This window comes from Antennarius striatus, chromosome 3 (assembly GCF_040054535.1).
Source record: "Antennarius striatus isolate MH-2024 chromosome 3, ASM4005453v1, whole genome shotgun sequence".
NCBI lineage: Eukaryota > Metazoa > Chordata > Actinopteri > Lophiiformes > Antennariidae > Antennarius > Antennarius striatus.
In genome coordinates this window covers 3,605,222-3,622,989 of record NC_090778.1, presented here as the reverse complement: position 1 = coordinate 3,622,989, position 17,768 = coordinate 3,605,222, and the positions used below count along the sequence as shown (strand labels likewise).

Here is a 17,768-nt window from a genome sequence, read left to right as displayed (position 1 = left end):
CGGTGATTATTTTTCATCACTGCAACCAACAAATCAATCTTAGCAGAGGTAGATAAGGAGTATTAAAACCCTTCCACTCAGCCACTTTTGTCTGATCCCTTTCATAAAATTAAAGAAAATGGTTTTAAATTCTGGAGGGACTTTATAGCGATCGATCCCTGAACCAGGCTGAACACCTTGAAGCCCAGAAAATTTATTGAGTCTCTCATTGATTGTTTCCAGCAGTCCTCAGGCTTGATGGGACATGAAGTCCCTCCAGCCTCAAGGTCTTCTGCAGTAGATTAATCCCAGCCTGTTCTCGGCAGGATGCACCTCCACAGGTCGCCAGCCGATAAAATATTGACCTGTCAGCTGTCATTTCGGTGACCTCCACCTCGTTCACTACCAGGTTCTATGGAACATCATTCTTTGGTTCCTCCAGTGAGGTTAACGGACCCCCAGCTGCATCACGTCAATGTAAATTGGTTGTCAATTGATCTACCCAGTTGAATAAAGTTTAAATAAAAATACATTTGAAAAAATACGTATGAAGCTCAGGTTTTATTATTAGACAGAACAGAATGTTAAAGCAGAGCTGCAGTGTAAAAGGGAAACAAAATATAACAGTCATTACAGTCTGAGCTGCTTATTCTGAATACCTCATATATAAATGTATTTATGAATGTTAAAGTTTGACAAATTCAAAAAGGAATTCATTTTCTCTTAATAAAGTAAATTCATTCATTGGTCAGAGCACACACACTGTTGACGGAAAAATAGGATCAATTCACACCTTCAGTGACGACCCGTGGTTGGATTAATTCACACATCTGTATGTACATAAACACATCACTGGCACAAACAGAATGAATAAACACAACAAATAAAAAGCTGTCGTTGGAGAACTTTCAGCCTCAATATGAGGATCGTGTTCGACTGAGAAGAGCAGACAATTCAAACACAACCCCTCCAAACTCAAGTCAGTTCCACATTTTCTAAGGGAGTCAATTAAAATATAAGTTATTATTCTGCGTTATTTAATTTCTAAAAATACACTATTATTGAAATGTCTTCTTTCATAAGTTTAATATCAGACCAGGTAATGACATCATAGTCATTCAGGCAGTCTCTGAAAATCGTGGACATCCGCTGATAACAGACAAGATGAGACAAGAGTCCCGAAATTTCTGTGGTGAAATCTGCAGTAAATATTCCCCGTAAATAAATCTGCTGGAAGATCGATATTTGTGGACAGGTTGACTGCAGACAGAGAGGCTGGGGCCTGACACCCCCAAGGCTCTGAGGGAGATACATGATCTGTTCACGGCGCTGATGAGAGGAAAGGACAGAATCAAGATGCTGCAGTCTCCCAGCGTAAGACGAGGCCTCCAGTCCCACACCGGCAAGAAGACAATGAGAAATGAAATGTGACATAATTACATTTACTACAAATTACTAACAAAAATGGTTCTTCTTTAGATATTCAATAGACTTCATTTCAAAAAGACTTGAAGACTTTGGAAGACTTCAAGAAAGGCTGTCAGGTCACAATCAGCTGTAAATCCTTAACTGACCAATCAGCAGCCAGTAGCTGAATGCCAATGGTTTGTAGGGACAATCACCTGTCTTTAACCCCCCCCCCCCATTAATTTCACCTCTAATATATAATCAATACCATATTGGAACCAGCTAAAATAAGATTTGGGCCTGCAATCTAGAACAATTAGTTTGTGTTAAGCTTTGTTCACTCTCAGTTATTTATATTAAAGCCTGAACTATTAAATAATTGCCAGAAGAATCAAATGTTTGGAAAATAATGTCCTCATGGAACCTTTTGGCAAATTTGTCCAAAAAAAAAACCTTTACATAAATGTGTATATATGAGCTTTAATTTGTATAATTCTTTGCTAAATCTGACATTTGTTTTGTATGCAAAATGCAGATGCATGCTTCTGATTGTATCAGTTGTATTTTATCAAATATGATAAACTGGGCTTTAAAGGGTTAATCCAGAAGTGTATCTAGGATTTTAACACTTTAATTGACATTAAATGAAACAGCATATGTATTAATAATTACCTGTACATTTGTAACTATTATGCTGGATTAGTTTCAGACAAGAATGACAACTACTGAAATAAGGATAAATGAAGAGACTGGATTATAGTGGAGCACGGAGGGCTCACAGGATGTGTCGTACCAGGAAGCGTGTTTCCTGATGAGGTTCAGGCGTGTTGTCAGCAGAGATTTAGTGATGGAGGTAAACGCCCAGAATCACACAGCCAGGTCAACGCTGGGGTCACATGGGCAAATATCAGCCAAGATTTATTTCTTGTATAATCCAGGAAGAGTCCTAATAGAACCCTACTGGTTACCATAGTACGGTTTTATTATGAAAAAAATCCCGTCTGCACATCTAAACTGGAAAAACCTCAAAATCGACCCACCTGACCTCCACCATAGGGTCACTAGTCTGCAAAGTTTTACTGAAAGACTATAAAAAACTTACAAACACACCAATCACATGAACTCCAAGTCTCATTTGTGTGGTACAGACTGGATAAAGTTTATAATATTAATATTTATAATAAATTAATAAATAATATTGATAATTAATAAAAAATACTTATAACAATAAATAAAATTAATAAATGTAATACAATTAATAATAATAAAATTAATAATAACTTCCTTTTTCATGGTAAAAAGTCTCCTGAACCTCCATGGTGACACCCTTCGTTTTCTTTTCATCACTACACACAACCTGCTGAACAAAGTCCCATGAAAGTGGGGGAGATGGAAGTTTTGGGTCGAAACATTTTGACCCAATAAAAAAGCAGACCCGGTATTAACTTGTCCATAAGAGATGGCATATATTCACAGAAGTTCTTTATTTCTCAGGGAGTACCCCATGGAGCCTACTGACAGTAAGTGGGTCAGGTATATTTAGGTCCCGATAAAAACCAGATTTCCATGTTCACCGCCTTGATGGTCAGTTTTTATTCACTACCGTTGCCCTCTTTTATAAAAACATGCTGTTTTAGGTGAGAAATGCGCGCACAAACCTGAGCGCGTTTTATTCTAGGACGTTAGAATAAACGCCCCCCCCCCCCCCAGTCCTGTTTACATGTCACACATGGCCGCTGCGCCCCTCCCCCGTCCTGACTTTTCGAAGCCGCTGCCAAACTATGTGAAAGTCAACCCCAGCCCTTCGGCTCATGTTATTTAAAACTGCTCTCCATCATGGAGGAGCCGCGGAGCCGCAGCGCTCCGCTCCGCCGCGACCCCTGATCCCCGCGCCGAGCCGGAGAGCCTCTACACCCGCCTGTCGACATGTCGCTCCCGGTGGTGCTACCGGGCTCCTGCTGTCCTGTTAGCGGGGCTTCGGCGCTCGGAGAGCCGCATCACCGCCACCGACCCCGCGGCTTGTCCGCCGCCTCCCGGATCGCGGGCGGCGGGTCTCGGCTGCTGCTGCCGCGGCGGCCGCTGCTCTCTCTGGGGCTGCTGCAGCTGCTGCTCGGCGGCTCCATGGTGGCTCTGTCCTTCGGAGCCGTGTCCCTCAGCGGGTCGCCCTCCATCAGGAACTCCTGTCCGTTCTGGGCGGGCTCCTCGGTAAGTCCGGGCCGGTCTGCCCCCCACACGATCCGGGAGGACCGACGCGCTCCCCCGCGGGGCGGACGGGGCTGTGGGTCGGTCCTGGGGGGTGGAATGTGTTTTTATATCCATATTTACCAGCGGACAGAAGCGGATGTGACGTCAGAAACAACACGAGGAGCTGCAGGGTTTTGGTCTGAACTGTAGTGAGTCTGTGCTTCAGGATGAGGGCCTGTGGACCATCACCAGATTATTCTAGATTATTAGATTTAACCTCTAGTTTGACCCCAGCTCCCTCATTCTGCAACTGGAATTAAAGCAAAAGTGTTCCAACTATTGTTGGGATTACTGTGTGTGTGACAGATGTGTGTGATCACACCAGAGAACAGTTGTTCAACACAGCAGATTATGACCCCCCCCCCCCACACACACACACACACATTCATAGTAAAATAGTACAATTAGGCCTCAATTTTTGTATTTTTAAAGTTCTGTATTTGTACGACTTCTAATGTAGTCGCAAGACGACTGAAACCAGTGTCTTATTGAGCCCGGATAAATACAGAGAGTTGTGTCAGGGAGGGCATCCGGTGTAAAACTTTTGCCAAATCGAACGTGCGAATCAAATCTATGACTTCCGTACCGGATCGGTCGAGGCCCGGTACGTCAACATTGTAAAATCAATGCCTGTGTAAAGTAAGGATGATTGACAACAGTTGGATTCAAGTCAGGCCTGTGTGTGGTGTTTTAACTGTAATAATAATGATAATAATGATAATAATAATACAGTACGCCCTCGTTCTTTGCGGTTAATGCGTTCCGGGAACCACACGCGATTAATGAATTCTGCGATAAGCAATATATTGTGTGACAAAGTGTGTAAAGTCATAAAAAGCAACATTTCCACACAACAATAGTGGGATATAAAAATAAAAACATCCAGATAATTAAAAAATAAAAAAAAAAGTAGAATAAACCAAACCGAGCGGTAACCTCCTGTCTCACCTCTCTGTTCCAGGTCATCCTGTCGGGCGTCGTCGGTCTCACCACCTGGAGGAGACCCATGCTGCTGCTGGTGAGAGCCGCTGTTCTTCCTTCTGCAAAACAGTAGTAAAAATGTGATTCAGGTGTTTGGATCCTTTTCATTCTGGTCGACTCCCTCTAGTCGGGGTGTGTGTGTGTGTTTGTGATGATGTCTCAGTGGGTGTCTCAGAAGTTCTAACTTGTTGAAAGTTAACAAATACCATCTAATGATCATTAACAGAATTAGATAATATATAAATAGATCCTTTTTTCTTATGCACCCGCATGTAAATGTGTCTCCACCTTCACCAGGATGTTTCAGGATGTCTGCTTTACTCCAAACTGCTTCACTGTGAAGGTGAACTGACTTTGTGACCTTTGGGTTGTGTAGAAGAACATTCATTAACTCAAGACCCCATTGGATGACTTAAATATTTAATGATGTTAATCTGCTGTAACAGAGACGCTGGAGCGCTGCAGGGACTGCCATTAAAATATTTTCCTCATTAATGATTCGTATCAGCTGCTGATCACCAGGATCGTGTTTCTGATCCGGCCTGACCTTCAGACTGATGCTGGATCGTCACCACAGCTGCTTGGGACAGAAGAATGGTTTCACTTTCAATCTTTGACAAGTTTTAGTCGTTTGTTTGCTAAACAGCATTTTTATGGGCCGTAAAAAAAAAGTTAAAGAGTGTTAGCATACCTGTTAGCGTGTTAGTTCTCAAAACGCAGACTTGACAAGGAATGATTTGAGAAAGTTCACCAACAACTTTGCCAGGCAATTCCAAGTTTTCAGTCTTTGTTGGAGATCAGTCTGTATGAGCGTCTTTTTAAAACATGAACACAGAACTTTGTTAAAATATGAAGGGAAAAACTTTTACAGCAAAAAAAAAAAAAAAATCCAAAACCTTAAATCTGCTCCCTGTGACACAGTTTGATAGATGAGATTAAGATTAAGGCAACCTGTTTAGATTTAAGAAAAGATAAGAGACAGGTTTCACTTCACGCTGTTGGCTTTGTGAGAATTGATCGGTGCGGCCGTTCCATGTGTTCACAAAGTTTTGATGTCATGACATGCAAACATGTTGGTGAAACCTCAAAGATGGTCTTAAAAAAATTTTTTAAATTATTTTTTTCCACAACAAATATTGCACGCATATATATATATATATATATATATATATATATATATATATATATATATATGGAGGTGAACTAGCATGTCCCACTGCAAGTTCGCAATCCAAATATTTGTGAACCTGCGACTGGTGATTTTATTATTATTTAATCATTTGGAAAGTTTAGTCGATAACTAGTCGAGGTTTAAAGCTGTATTTTAGGAATTCGGATTTTGTCCATAAATTTCTTGTCAATACTACTAGAAAAGGCGAGAAATAAAGTCAAACCTTTATTTTGTTGTTATTTTTTGAAGTTTGTGTTTTTTGTATTGGATCAGATCTATTCTTTTAGAGCGTTGGATTAAATCATGGCAGGACAAAATAAACAGCCTGGACTCCGAGGAAAACAGAACCGTACTTTTGAACTTTTGGCCGCTAATGAAGCCAAAATGTTTCACCTCCGTGTCACAACTTCCTGAATCTACTCCCACCCATTCGCTGAGTTGACAATGAGATGAGCTTTCACAGTTCTGAGATGACATCGTTCCTCATTTAATATTCAGACAATCTGAACAACGACTGTTTGTTTTGGGACTCGTACCCAGAGGTCAGAGGTCGGGTCCAGTCGACCCCCTGACTGGTTTGCATCCAAAGGTTTTCTGTTATATTTCTGTCCTGCTGAAGGCCTGACACCCACATGGTGAATCATTTCGCCACAGTGACTGGACACACACACACACACACACACTGCCCTGTCTCTGGTGTCATTACACCCGTTACTAGGAAACCTTGTTCAAATAAAAACAGTTATTAGAGACAAATGACCTCAATTGTGTTGAAATGAGTTCCTTTTTCCGAGCAGAAAGAAATCCACTGTTGACTCATCTTCAGTTTGCATCTAGACTCCAGAAGGTCACAAAAAGATCTCTAACAGCACCCCCCCCCCAATCTGCTCCTTCAGCATCTAGAAGACAGGAAACGTTCATATGATAAATAAAACCCGACGCAGACGAAGGACCAATCCACTATCGGCCGTTAGATGATAAATATTAACAGACTTTACCCACAGGTCAACAACAAATAAAACATGTTCTGTTTTATTTTGACGGGTAGAAAGTTGTGTTTGAACCCGTTTTGGGTGATTTTACTCTTTCATTTCAACATGACATTGAAAACGGTTACAGTTTTAATAAACTTTAACCGTTTGTTAAATTTTGTTTTTCCCCACAGGTTTAAGCACAAATCTTCAAATCTCAATAATCCATCTTCTCTTCCTTTTTCTCCCCCCCCCCATGCCTACATCTCCAGGTCAATGTGTTTGTCCTGCTGTCGGTGGTGTGTGTTCTGCTGAATTTGGCTGGATTCATCCTGTGCTGTCAGGGAGCCCAGCTGGTTTCCAGTATGACCAGCTGCCAACTGGTGAGGTTCTTACCTGTTTGTGGTGAGGTTCTCACCTGTTTGTGATGAGGTTCTCACCTGTTTGTGGTGAGGTTCTCACCTGTTTGTGGTGAGGTTCTCACCTGTTTGTGGTGAGGTTCTCACCTGTTTGTGGTGAGGTTCTCATGTGTTTGTGGTGAGGTTCTCACCTGTTTGTGGTGAGGTTCTCACCTGTTTGTGGTGAGGTTCTCACCTGTTTGTGGTGAGGTTCTCACCTGTTTGTGGTGAGGTTCTCACCTGTTTGTGGTGAGGTTCTTACCTGTTTGTGGTGAGGTTCTCACCTGTTTGTGGTGAGGTTCTCACCTGTTTGTGGTGAGGTTCTCACCTGTTTGTGGTGAGGTTCTCATCTGTTTGTGGTGAGGTTCTCACCTGTTTGTGGTGAGGTTCTCACCTGTGGAGATTCTGTGTTCACCCACTACACTCACAATGACACCGTAAATGTTGTTTTATCGATACCGTAATGTCAGAATGACTCTGATGCATCACTTCTTTTTTTCCCAGTAAGGCTCAGCATCACAAAGATTTAAAGTTAAAATACGACTTAAATCAAAAATATTTATGTGTATCTATTTCATGACTGTAGTTCACGGAGAAATATTTTGCACGGCACCTTTTTTATAACAAGCATAAAATATCAGAAACACTTTTAATCTCAGACAGAATGTTTTTCACGAGGATATTCTTCCGGCCGGTAAACGTTCTGGAGCTCCTTGGGGGCGTCTGGTCCCCGTGTGGACGCAGTTCCTGCTCCACAGTGTGAAGGGAAACTACTTCCTGTCAGGCTGCAGGAAACATGCTGAGTGTTACAGGCGCCACAGCTCCTCGGCGTGACCCTTTGACCTTTCCAGCTGTTGTGTCGTCTTTCCTTCCTGTCTCCCCATCGCCCCCCCCCCCCTAGGTCTTAACCCTGTAACCCTGTCTTTACCTTTATTCATGGGGACCTGTCTGGAAGGGGGACATATGTTCATGTCCAATCTAGGAGGGGGTCAAATATGATCATGTTCTATTTGGACATGTCTCTATAAATAAGTAACTGTGTGTGTGTGTGTGTGTGTGTGTGTGTGTGTGTGTGTGTGTGTGTGTGTGTGTGTGTGTGTGTGTGTGTGTGTGTGTGTGTGTGTCTGCGCACACATGTGAATGCATGATGTAGATCATGTTCACCGCATGCAGGTTCAAGTTACATCAACTGTAAAGAGCAACTCACTGCATGTACATAAATTACTTTATAATATAATAATAATAATAATAATAAAAATTTCATTATTACTATTATTATTACTATTATTAATAATAATAATAAAAATATTTCATTATTACTATTATTATTATTATTATTATTGTTATTATCATTATAACCACTATTTTATTGTTGTTATCATTAATAATAATAGTAATAGTAATAATAATAATAATAATAATAATAATAATAGTAATATAATAATGATGATGATGATGATGATGATAATAAAAATAGTAAAAATAATAATGGATCTTCATGACAGACACCAGTACATTAGGGAGTTGTTATCTGTGTGTGTACTGATCTATAACTGATCCAAACCCAAATCCACCATTTCCTCAGACAGATAGTGGTTTGTAATCCACCAGATTTAAATGATGGGTTATAAACCAGTAACTTTGGGCCTTTGGGTCAGAACTGAGCAGTTCTGGTTCTATGTGACCAGATGATTGTTTGCAGGGAGCTCCTCCTCCTCCTGCTCTCACCACATAGAGCGCTGTGTTCCTCCACCACTTCCTCTCAGCAGCGATTTTTGTCTCTGCTGTCGTCCAGCAGTGGGTTTTATTTGTCGCCAGTCTTCATACCTTCATGCAGAATGTTAGATATTTACTGTGTTACACAACTGATGGGTAGATGTGTTCTATGATGCTCCATTACACAGGAGGTAGTACATTTGCATTCTTCTATATTGCACTGCAATACCCTGTTTATTATATTATAAAAGGCTCTTTGATGGATCCAAACTACCGATCATTTGAGGCCCACAGACAGGATCTGACACAGATTACATACACTCATGATTTGAGTATTTATTTCCATGTAAAAAAATTAAAAAATAAGTGATTCCAGGCAGAGGAGGATCAATAACCGGCATTTATTACCCAGTCACACGCTGCTCTGGTTACTTGGAAAATATGTAGTTCATAGCTGAACTCTTCTTCTTATTCATTTCTATGTAAGTATGTTTCAATCATGTGTGTGTGTGTGTGTGTGTGTGTCCAGAGTGACAGTGGAGATGTGTGTTACTGCTGCCCCCTCTCCCCCACCTCTAAATGCCCGGAGGAGAAGCTGCTGGAGCTCCATCCTGCTCACTCCTGCAGCACCATGAGGATCCTGCTGAAGGTACAGCCGAGCCAAATCACTTGTATTCACTGTCGGGTAAAGGAGTTGAATCTCCTGTCTGAACTGACTGCTTCTTCTTCTTCTCCCCCCTCAGAAAGTGTTGTTTGCGCTGTGCGCTCTGAATGCTCTGACCACCGCCGTGTGCCTGATGGCCGCCGCCCTGAGATACCTGCAGATCTTCAGCTCTAGAACGCCCTGCATGGTAGGATCACACCTTTTACCTTCTAAGGGCTGGCTCTCATACATTCTTAATGAACGTAGGAGGTTTTCAGATCTGTTTCCCAGCAGGAAATGTGAAGGTTTTTCCCTACATTGTCCACCAGAGTTTGAGGCTTTTAATGTGTTACCAGTTTGGAAACTGCAGTACTCTCTAGACTTGGGGTTTTTCTAAATGTACGACACTTTCATGCTGTTCTAGATCAGAAACTAATCTGATTCCAGGCCGTGTCTCCTGGTGAGAGCAGGTAGATCACAGTTGTGTGGTTTTGTTGGATACGTCACGTCCTGAGCGCTGCTGTGATCCAGTAGCACCAACAGAACCGTAAAGCTACACAAACACAGAGGAGAGACGAGAAGAAACCAGACGGTCTGTTCACCGTCTGCTGCTGTCACACAGGCTGTACGTTCACCACTCGCACGCTCATCTGGTGGGAAGAGAACGGGTTGTCCCACAAGCACTGATGGTTACAAAAATGACTTGTGTCAACATGTTTCAGTGTATGGTTCAGTGTCAACATGTTTCAGTGTATGGTTCAGTGTCAACATGTTTCAGTGTATGGTTCAGTGTCAACATGTTTCAGTGTATGGTTCAGTGTCAACATGTTTCAGTGTATGGTTCAGTGTCAATATGTTTCAGTGTCAACATGTTTCAGTGTATGGTTCAGTGTCAACATGTTTCAGTGTATGGTTCAGTGTCAACATGTTTCAGTGTGAACATGTTTCAGTGTGAATATGTTTCAGTGTGAACATGCTTTAGTGTGAACATGCTTCAGTGTGACTATGTTTCAGTGTGAACATGTTTCAGTGTGAACATGTTTCAGTGTGAACATGCTTTAGTGTGAACATGCTTCAGTGTGAATATGTTTCAGTGTGAATATGTTTCAGTGTGAACATGTTTCAGTGTGAACATGTTTCAGTGTGAATATGTTTCAGTGTGAACATGTTTCAGTGTGAACATGTTTCAGTGTGACTATGTTTCAGTGTGAACATGTTTCAGTGTGAACATGCTTCAGTGTGAACATGTTTCAGTGTGAACATGCTTTAGTGTGAACATGCTTCAGTGTGAATATGTTTCAGTGTGAATATGTTTCAGTGTGAACATGCTTCAGTGTGAACATGTTTCAGTGTGAACATGCTTCAGTGTGAACATGTTTCAGTGTGAACATGTTTCAGTGTGAGTATGTCTGCTGGTCAGGGGACAGATCTGTTCCCAGCTGATCCAGATTAACTCTTTAGTCACAAACATGAACCGACCTGCTGCGATCGGGTCTGAACAGGAAATCAGAAATAATGAGGCTTGAATTAGAAACAGCGCTTCTGATCACTTCAGGGGGTTTCGTTCATTTCCAGGATTTCACACATTGTTCCAGTTTTGGGTTTGGTTTTAAACCCCCCCCCCGCCCCCCAATTAGAATCAGAGACTTGTTGAAACCACAGATATGTTATCAGACCCTCTGTGAGTCTACAGTACATCCAGCTCTGGTGTGTTCACACACATCCACACTGCCACCACATGTTTCACGATGTGTGATGTCACATGTCCCTGCTCTGCTCTGTGATAGGACGAGCCCAGGGCCGCGGTGGAAGAGAGGGAGGAGCCTGCACCGGTACCGGATCCAGACGAGTTTGTGGCACCAGCTCCCCCCCCCTCCTACTTCTCTACTTTCTACTCATACACACCACGCCTGGCTCGACGGTAATATACACACACACACACACACACACACACACACACACACACACACACACACACACACACACACACACACACACACACACACACACACACACACACACACACTCTGCTGTGCTTTAAGATGGTGGAGCTGTTGTGTGACGTTTCAGGATGCTCGGGGACAGCGTGATTCCCCTCCCTCACATCTACGGCGCTCGGATCAAAGGGGTGGAGGTCTTCTGTCCATTGGACCCCCCACCTCCATATGAGGCAGTCGCTGGGAGCCCCCCCAATGCGGTCACAGAGGTAGAGGGAACTGAGACATAAAAATGTGGTTGACAGAAATCAACGATTTGTGTTTCTACGTCCTGAACCGATGGTCATGTGATCTTTTCAGCACACAGAAATCACAGTGACTGAGGTGACGCTGGATTCCGCTGCTTCTCCACAAGGAGCTTCTGTTCCAGGTAGAATCGATCGATTTTGCCGATCAGGTAGAAGATAATCGAGTAACACCAAACACTTCACAGCGAACCGGAGCAATGCCATCCATTATGTCTGCTGTTGCTTCTTCTCTGTGAAAACTAAGGGGCTGGTCCTTCAGTCTGCTCTACAATATATTTGCATCAGCTCAGATCAGATCAGACCGTACCGTACCGGGCCGTTTAGATACCGGGTGGCACAGGATGTTTGAATTTTTCTATTTTTATTGATTATCAGTCTAAAGATGTTTGATTTTGAAAAGTGACTCTTTGACAGGTCTCACCCTTTTATAAAGAAATGATAAATATTGATGATAAATATTAATATTTATGTTATTTTAATATATATTAATATTTATTTATATTTACATTTATATTTATGTCTATATTTATATTTATTCATATTTATTTATGATCATATTTATGATAAATATTTCTCCTACGTTGAATGAACTGATTTTAAGTTGCCATATTTCATTTCTGACAATTATTTTGTTTACAGAGATGTTGATTATCAATTTATGAAAAAAAGTTTTTCATAAATTGGTAGGTCTGTAATTTGGAGTCATTTGATTTAAATTATATGTCACTTGCCTTTAATTCTGATTACATTCGCGTCCGTCTGTTTCTGTCCGGCCTCAGACACGAGTCCTCAAACAGCATCAGGGTCAGCCGCCGTCCCGCCTCAGGCCAAGCCTCCTCCTCTTCGTCATCTCGCTCCGGCTCTGATTCCACGCAAGAAAGCAAGGATCCACCGCTCCAGCAGCGACCCGGTGCTGATGGAAATCACTGCTAAAGGTTTGGCCTCCCGTTTCACAACCACTGGAATTTCCCTGTAGCGGTTATTACGCAATCACATGATCACTCTTTGTTCTGCCAATCATGATCACGTGCATGTTGGCTCGGCCAAAGTCGTTTTTATTTTTTATTTCCATTGGCAAGAAAGTATAGATTCAAGTCAGAGGTCACATGCAATGTTAGAGCTTATTGATATTTTATCGGTAAATAATGTTTCTTTCCTTTTGTCTGATGAACCCCACATCCTTCTGCTGAGTTTTGTGGGAATCAGTTTTTGCACAAAGAGGACAAAATGTTCAAAATTTCCTGGATGAGAATAAATCTGTGACTAGAGGGACGTGTTCTTTTCGATATTTTCAAAGAAAATGTAGTAGAAGGATAAAGAAAATGAATAATTGAATATATTTAAATATTAAAAATCTAGTATAATGTATATTATTAGTATTGCATTAAATACGGACTATGTGTGGATAATGTCATGTGTCGCCTTTCCCTCCTTTGCTGCAGTGCAGAGCAGCAGCGACGCCCCCCTCTCCCCGTCCCCTCAGACCACCGATTCCTCCACCCAGACATCACAACCAACACTGGCCGCCCACGTCCAAGGTCAGGTGACACTGCGGCGGGGCAACAACAGGAGGCCCCGTCGGCCCCGGCCGTCCTCCATGGTGGACTACCAGAGCTACCGACACACACAGCTGCTGGTCAGGAAGATCCTGGAGCAGCCGGCCGCCAGGGGCCTGACCCCCGAGGTCCAGGAGCTGGTGGACAGTATACGGAACGTCCTGCAGTCGGACCAGGAGCACATGGAGGAGGCAGTACGCTGTGCAAGCTACATAGAACAGGTGCGAGTTCACCACAGGTAAAGCATGACAAGAGGTGGGAGTTCACGACAGGTAGAAGACGTGACACGTGAGACAAGATTGTACTGCAGGTACAAGTTCAGACGAGGTGTGAGGTCACGACAGGTAGGAGTTTGCCGCGGGTACAATGAGGCCACGGCAGGTACGAGTTCAGTCGTCTACTGAATGATTATCTATAAAATATAATCAAACAAAAAACACCAGAGCACCAGCAGTCATTCCTCTCTTTGTGTTCCATTTATCACAAAATACCTCCGCTCATCTCATTTTTTTTTGTTTCAGGTTGGAGTTAATGACTCTGTGGCCTGTTTTTTAGATTTTTTTTCCCCATTTAATTTTTTTTTTAAATTTTGATTGAATTTTTAATTAATTTATCTAATTTGATAAAATTTTTAATAATTTAATTTTTAATTTTTAAAAAATATTATTAACTGTATTAATCTCCTAAAGGGAAGTTAAGACTGTACTTAATTGTCAGTGTTCGTCTGTCCGTTAGTCGTCCACCAAATATCTTCACAACCGTTGCAGACAGAAAGATGAAAGAAAAAGCACATGACTCAGGCAGCAAAGGGGATAAAAATGAAATTATGACCTTGACCTTGAGAAAACTAGTTCAAGGTCAAATCTCAACTTTTGTACATTTTTTGTACATATTTCAGGAATCGGATGAGATAGAAAGACGAAACAAAAGGCGTTATGATCAGGGAGGCAAGGGGATGAAAACTGGATCACAACCTCGACCTTTAAAAACTAGTTGAAGGTCAAATTTTCACTTTTATATCTTTTTAGGTACACATCTCTGAAATCTGATGAGATATAATCACAAAACAAAAAGCAACATTTTCAGGAAGCCAGAGGCACAAAAATGCGATGATGACCTTCACCTTTGGAAAACTAGTACAATATAGAATTCATTGCTGTGACCATTATTCAGGTCAGGGTAGAAGCCTTTAATTTTAATGTAATTTTTAAAAAAATTAATTTTTAATTTTTTTTGTTTCGCAAAAACCTTAAAGGAAACATTAAAAAATCCTAAACCTTCTCCCCGACTGAACACTATTTGAGCCAGAGGTGTGTTTGCCTCCAGGTGTTCACTGACTCAGACGGGGGTCCCAGTCAGCCTAAACCAGTCCAGCCTCAGGAGCAGCAGCCGGTAGGGACCTCCTCCCAGACTTTCCCGCGGCCCCTCAGGAGACGTCCTGGTCTGCTGCACCTCCGAAGCTGTGGGGACCTGAGCTCCTTCACCTGCGCCGCCATTGAAACCCCAGAATATCGAGGGAACAGAAGGAAATCGGGGTTGAGGGGAGGATCTAGGGCGGGGTCAACTCCTGGATCTAGAGCTGCTTCTAGAGCAGGATCCAGCCTGGATCGTCCTGAGCGACCTCACAGTCTGATCGGGGTCTTTAGGGAGACGGTGCTTTGAGAGGAAAGCAGTATTATAGAGGATGTCGGGGGGGGCAATGATGCCTTATTCTAGAAAACTGTTCATATCAACCACTGAGGATGATGTGTGAGAGATGTGTGACATGAGTGTGTGTGGGTGCAGTTTTTTCTACTGCTAATACTGTATTATGGGACAATTTACTGGTGAAATGTAAAAAAAAAAATGTGGGTACCTTGTATTGAAACAAAGCACCCAGCATCAAATGTGTTTGCTTCCAAAGGATTTATTAAGATTGTAATAAATTTTAAAAAAGCTGTTCTAATCGCTAAATCCAGCCTTGCTTTTTGTGTTTTTATAGTTTTATAGTTGGGCGAGACACGGGGTACACTCCGGATGCGTCGCCAGCTCATCACAGAGCCACATGAAAGACAAACAACCACTCGTGCACACACTCACACGGACGGGCAATTACAAAAATCTGTCAAAATTTATTTTACAAAAATATAAGAACATGCGATAGGTGACTAAATTCAAGAAATTAAATTAGAGGAATTTAAAATTCACATTATTTTCTGCAACTAAAAGCCTTTAATTTTCTCAAAAACCAACAGTGCGCCTTATAATCCAGTGCACCTTATATATGAAAAAAATATTTGAAATAGGCCATTCATTGAAAGCGCGCCTTGTGGTGCGGAAAATACTGTCCTGAAACTCTCTGGAGGCTTCAGTGTATAATCATACTGCAGATTAGGACCAGTTTAGGAAAATCATCAGAGTTCATTTACACACCACAGTCCGGATGAAGTCTGCAAGTCATTTATTGTTGTAAATACTGATACAAACATTCTGGTTTCTGGTACAGAAACGTAGCTCCGATAGCTTTGAACATCATCACGGAAAAAAAAAAAAAAAAAAAAAAAAAGCTAGCAAAATGAATAAACATTGCTGCTGCTGCGTCACAGAAATGGTATTTTCTTGTACCTTTTTTTTTTTTTTTTTTTAAATTTAGAGACATTTAGAGTTTATATTTCAGTTACATTCAAAATGAGTGCACTTATAAATAATTTGTCAGCCAACCCGGCGTCGGGAGCTGCGTCTCCTCCGGTTGGCGTGGATGTTTCGCACTAGACTACAATCCCTGACGAACCACGGAGGGAGAAAAATCACACAGTTTAAATGATGTTGTGCTCTAGCTGTATATAAGTACATGAATGCCATTTCACATTGTTTTCCTATATTCCACTCACTTTAATAAAAGACTCTTCACATGGCGTTCTATTCACTAGGCTTGCCAACCCAAACACACAAAACCATTAGCAGTATATACCTTTACATAGTTTTCTATATATTTTAATCTATAGGTGTATTTTATATATATATATATCCAGCTGGTTTTTGTTTGAACATGGAGTACATTGGTTGTAATCACACACACACACACACACACAGACACACACACACACACACACACACACACACACAGACACACACACACACACACACGCTTGAAGTGAGAAGCTTAATCATGAGATTCCAGAGAAGCTCATGTTCAAAGTCTGAGAGATGGCAGCTGGCCATATTCCTCTTCAGGTTCAGTTTCATTAAAAAAAGAAGTGGTACAGAAGTAAGGCCAAGCTTCATGGAGGGGGGGGGGCAGTGGGTTTAACTCAGGGTGTACAGCAGTAGAGATGTCAGGGTTTCCTGCATTAAAACACAACTGTCCAGTACTATGGAGGCAGATACATTCTGATAGAAACAGCATGGAGGACAGGAAGTGATGTTGGGTTCAAAAGAGATGATTGACAATCTAGAAATTCACATTTTAGTGTCGTTCAATCAGCATCATCCCAGATGTTCACACCATAAAGTCACGCGTGGAGCAGGAATCTAGCGTCTGCAGCGGCGTCACAAACTGAAAGGCAAGAATGGAGAAGCAACAACATCCCCCATCAGTCCAGCTCTGTGGATAAAATACATTATCGATTTATTACATCTAAAAGGTTTTACAACCTGATCTGCAAGAGCAGGTAGTTTTCCAGGAGTTAGTAGTGCAGAGACAGCATCCATCACTATTTTACTCTTGTGTTCCATACATTTCAGGTTGTCAAAGCTCACAAATCTTACCCAATGGTGTCGGTGGTCTAATTTGTTCTGGGATATTGGTCCTTAATGTGATCAGGCTTGTTCTACTAAATATAAACCAGTTTAAAAGATGCTTGTGTGTTTTAGTTGTGCACTTCATTTGTGCACATTTAGTTAAATTTCCTCCTCTGATCAGAGAACTTTCACTAAAAAGAGGTCACTGTGAAACAGCAGGAAATCAAGAGCATCCACAGCAGGTTAATGACAGTGTTTCTACCTATTGGAGACTATTTCTGATCGTTTACATCCCAGTATCTTTATTTTGAAGAGGAAAAACTGTACAGTCACCTTTTATAAACTAGAAACAAGCGATAACGGATTATTTAACTAAAGTTTCAAGTTTATACAAGTTGAGTGTGTTAAAGATGAGGCGTATTCCTCCTGGAAAATGCTTGGATGCATTGCAAACTGTCAATATTTAGGAGTAACACTGTCATTTAAGAAGCATCATTCAAATTTAAATAAAATAAAATAAAAATCTTTCATACTTTCATTAGTTTGTGTATAAATACACAGTGAAATCAATCATCTGGAAACATTCAGACAAGAATATCTGGTTTATTAACATAAACCAGCACAAACCCTCATTGCACATACGTGTAAACCAGATCTGGTTTGCATGGCAGGAACAGAAAACGTTAAAAAATAAAAAATAAAAAAACAGCCTGCAGAAGAACTTTGGTGGATAATTC

General features: G+C 41.5%; 1 protein-coding gene across 1 annotated transcript; it reads left to right on the top strand.

Annotated features, from left to right (window-relative positions):
* Positions 1-538: 538 nt before the first annotated feature.
* Positions 539-16,305, top strand: fam189a2 (family with sequence similarity 189 member A2). The gene is made up of 11 exons (XM_068311094.1): positions 539-3,591; positions 4,592-4,648; positions 7,026-7,136; positions 9,397-9,516; positions 9,611-9,718; positions 11,298-11,431; positions 11,581-11,716; positions 11,808-11,877; positions 12,535-12,690; positions 13,198-13,532; positions 14,638-16,305. The coding sequence occupies exons 1-11, from the start codon at positions 3,313-3,315 to the stop codon at positions 14,971-14,973; spliced, it is 1,842 nt and encodes a 613-aa protein (XP_068167195.1). The 5' UTR covers positions 539-3,312; the 3' UTR covers positions 14,974-16,305.
* Positions 16,306-17,768: the final 1,463 nt, after the last annotated feature.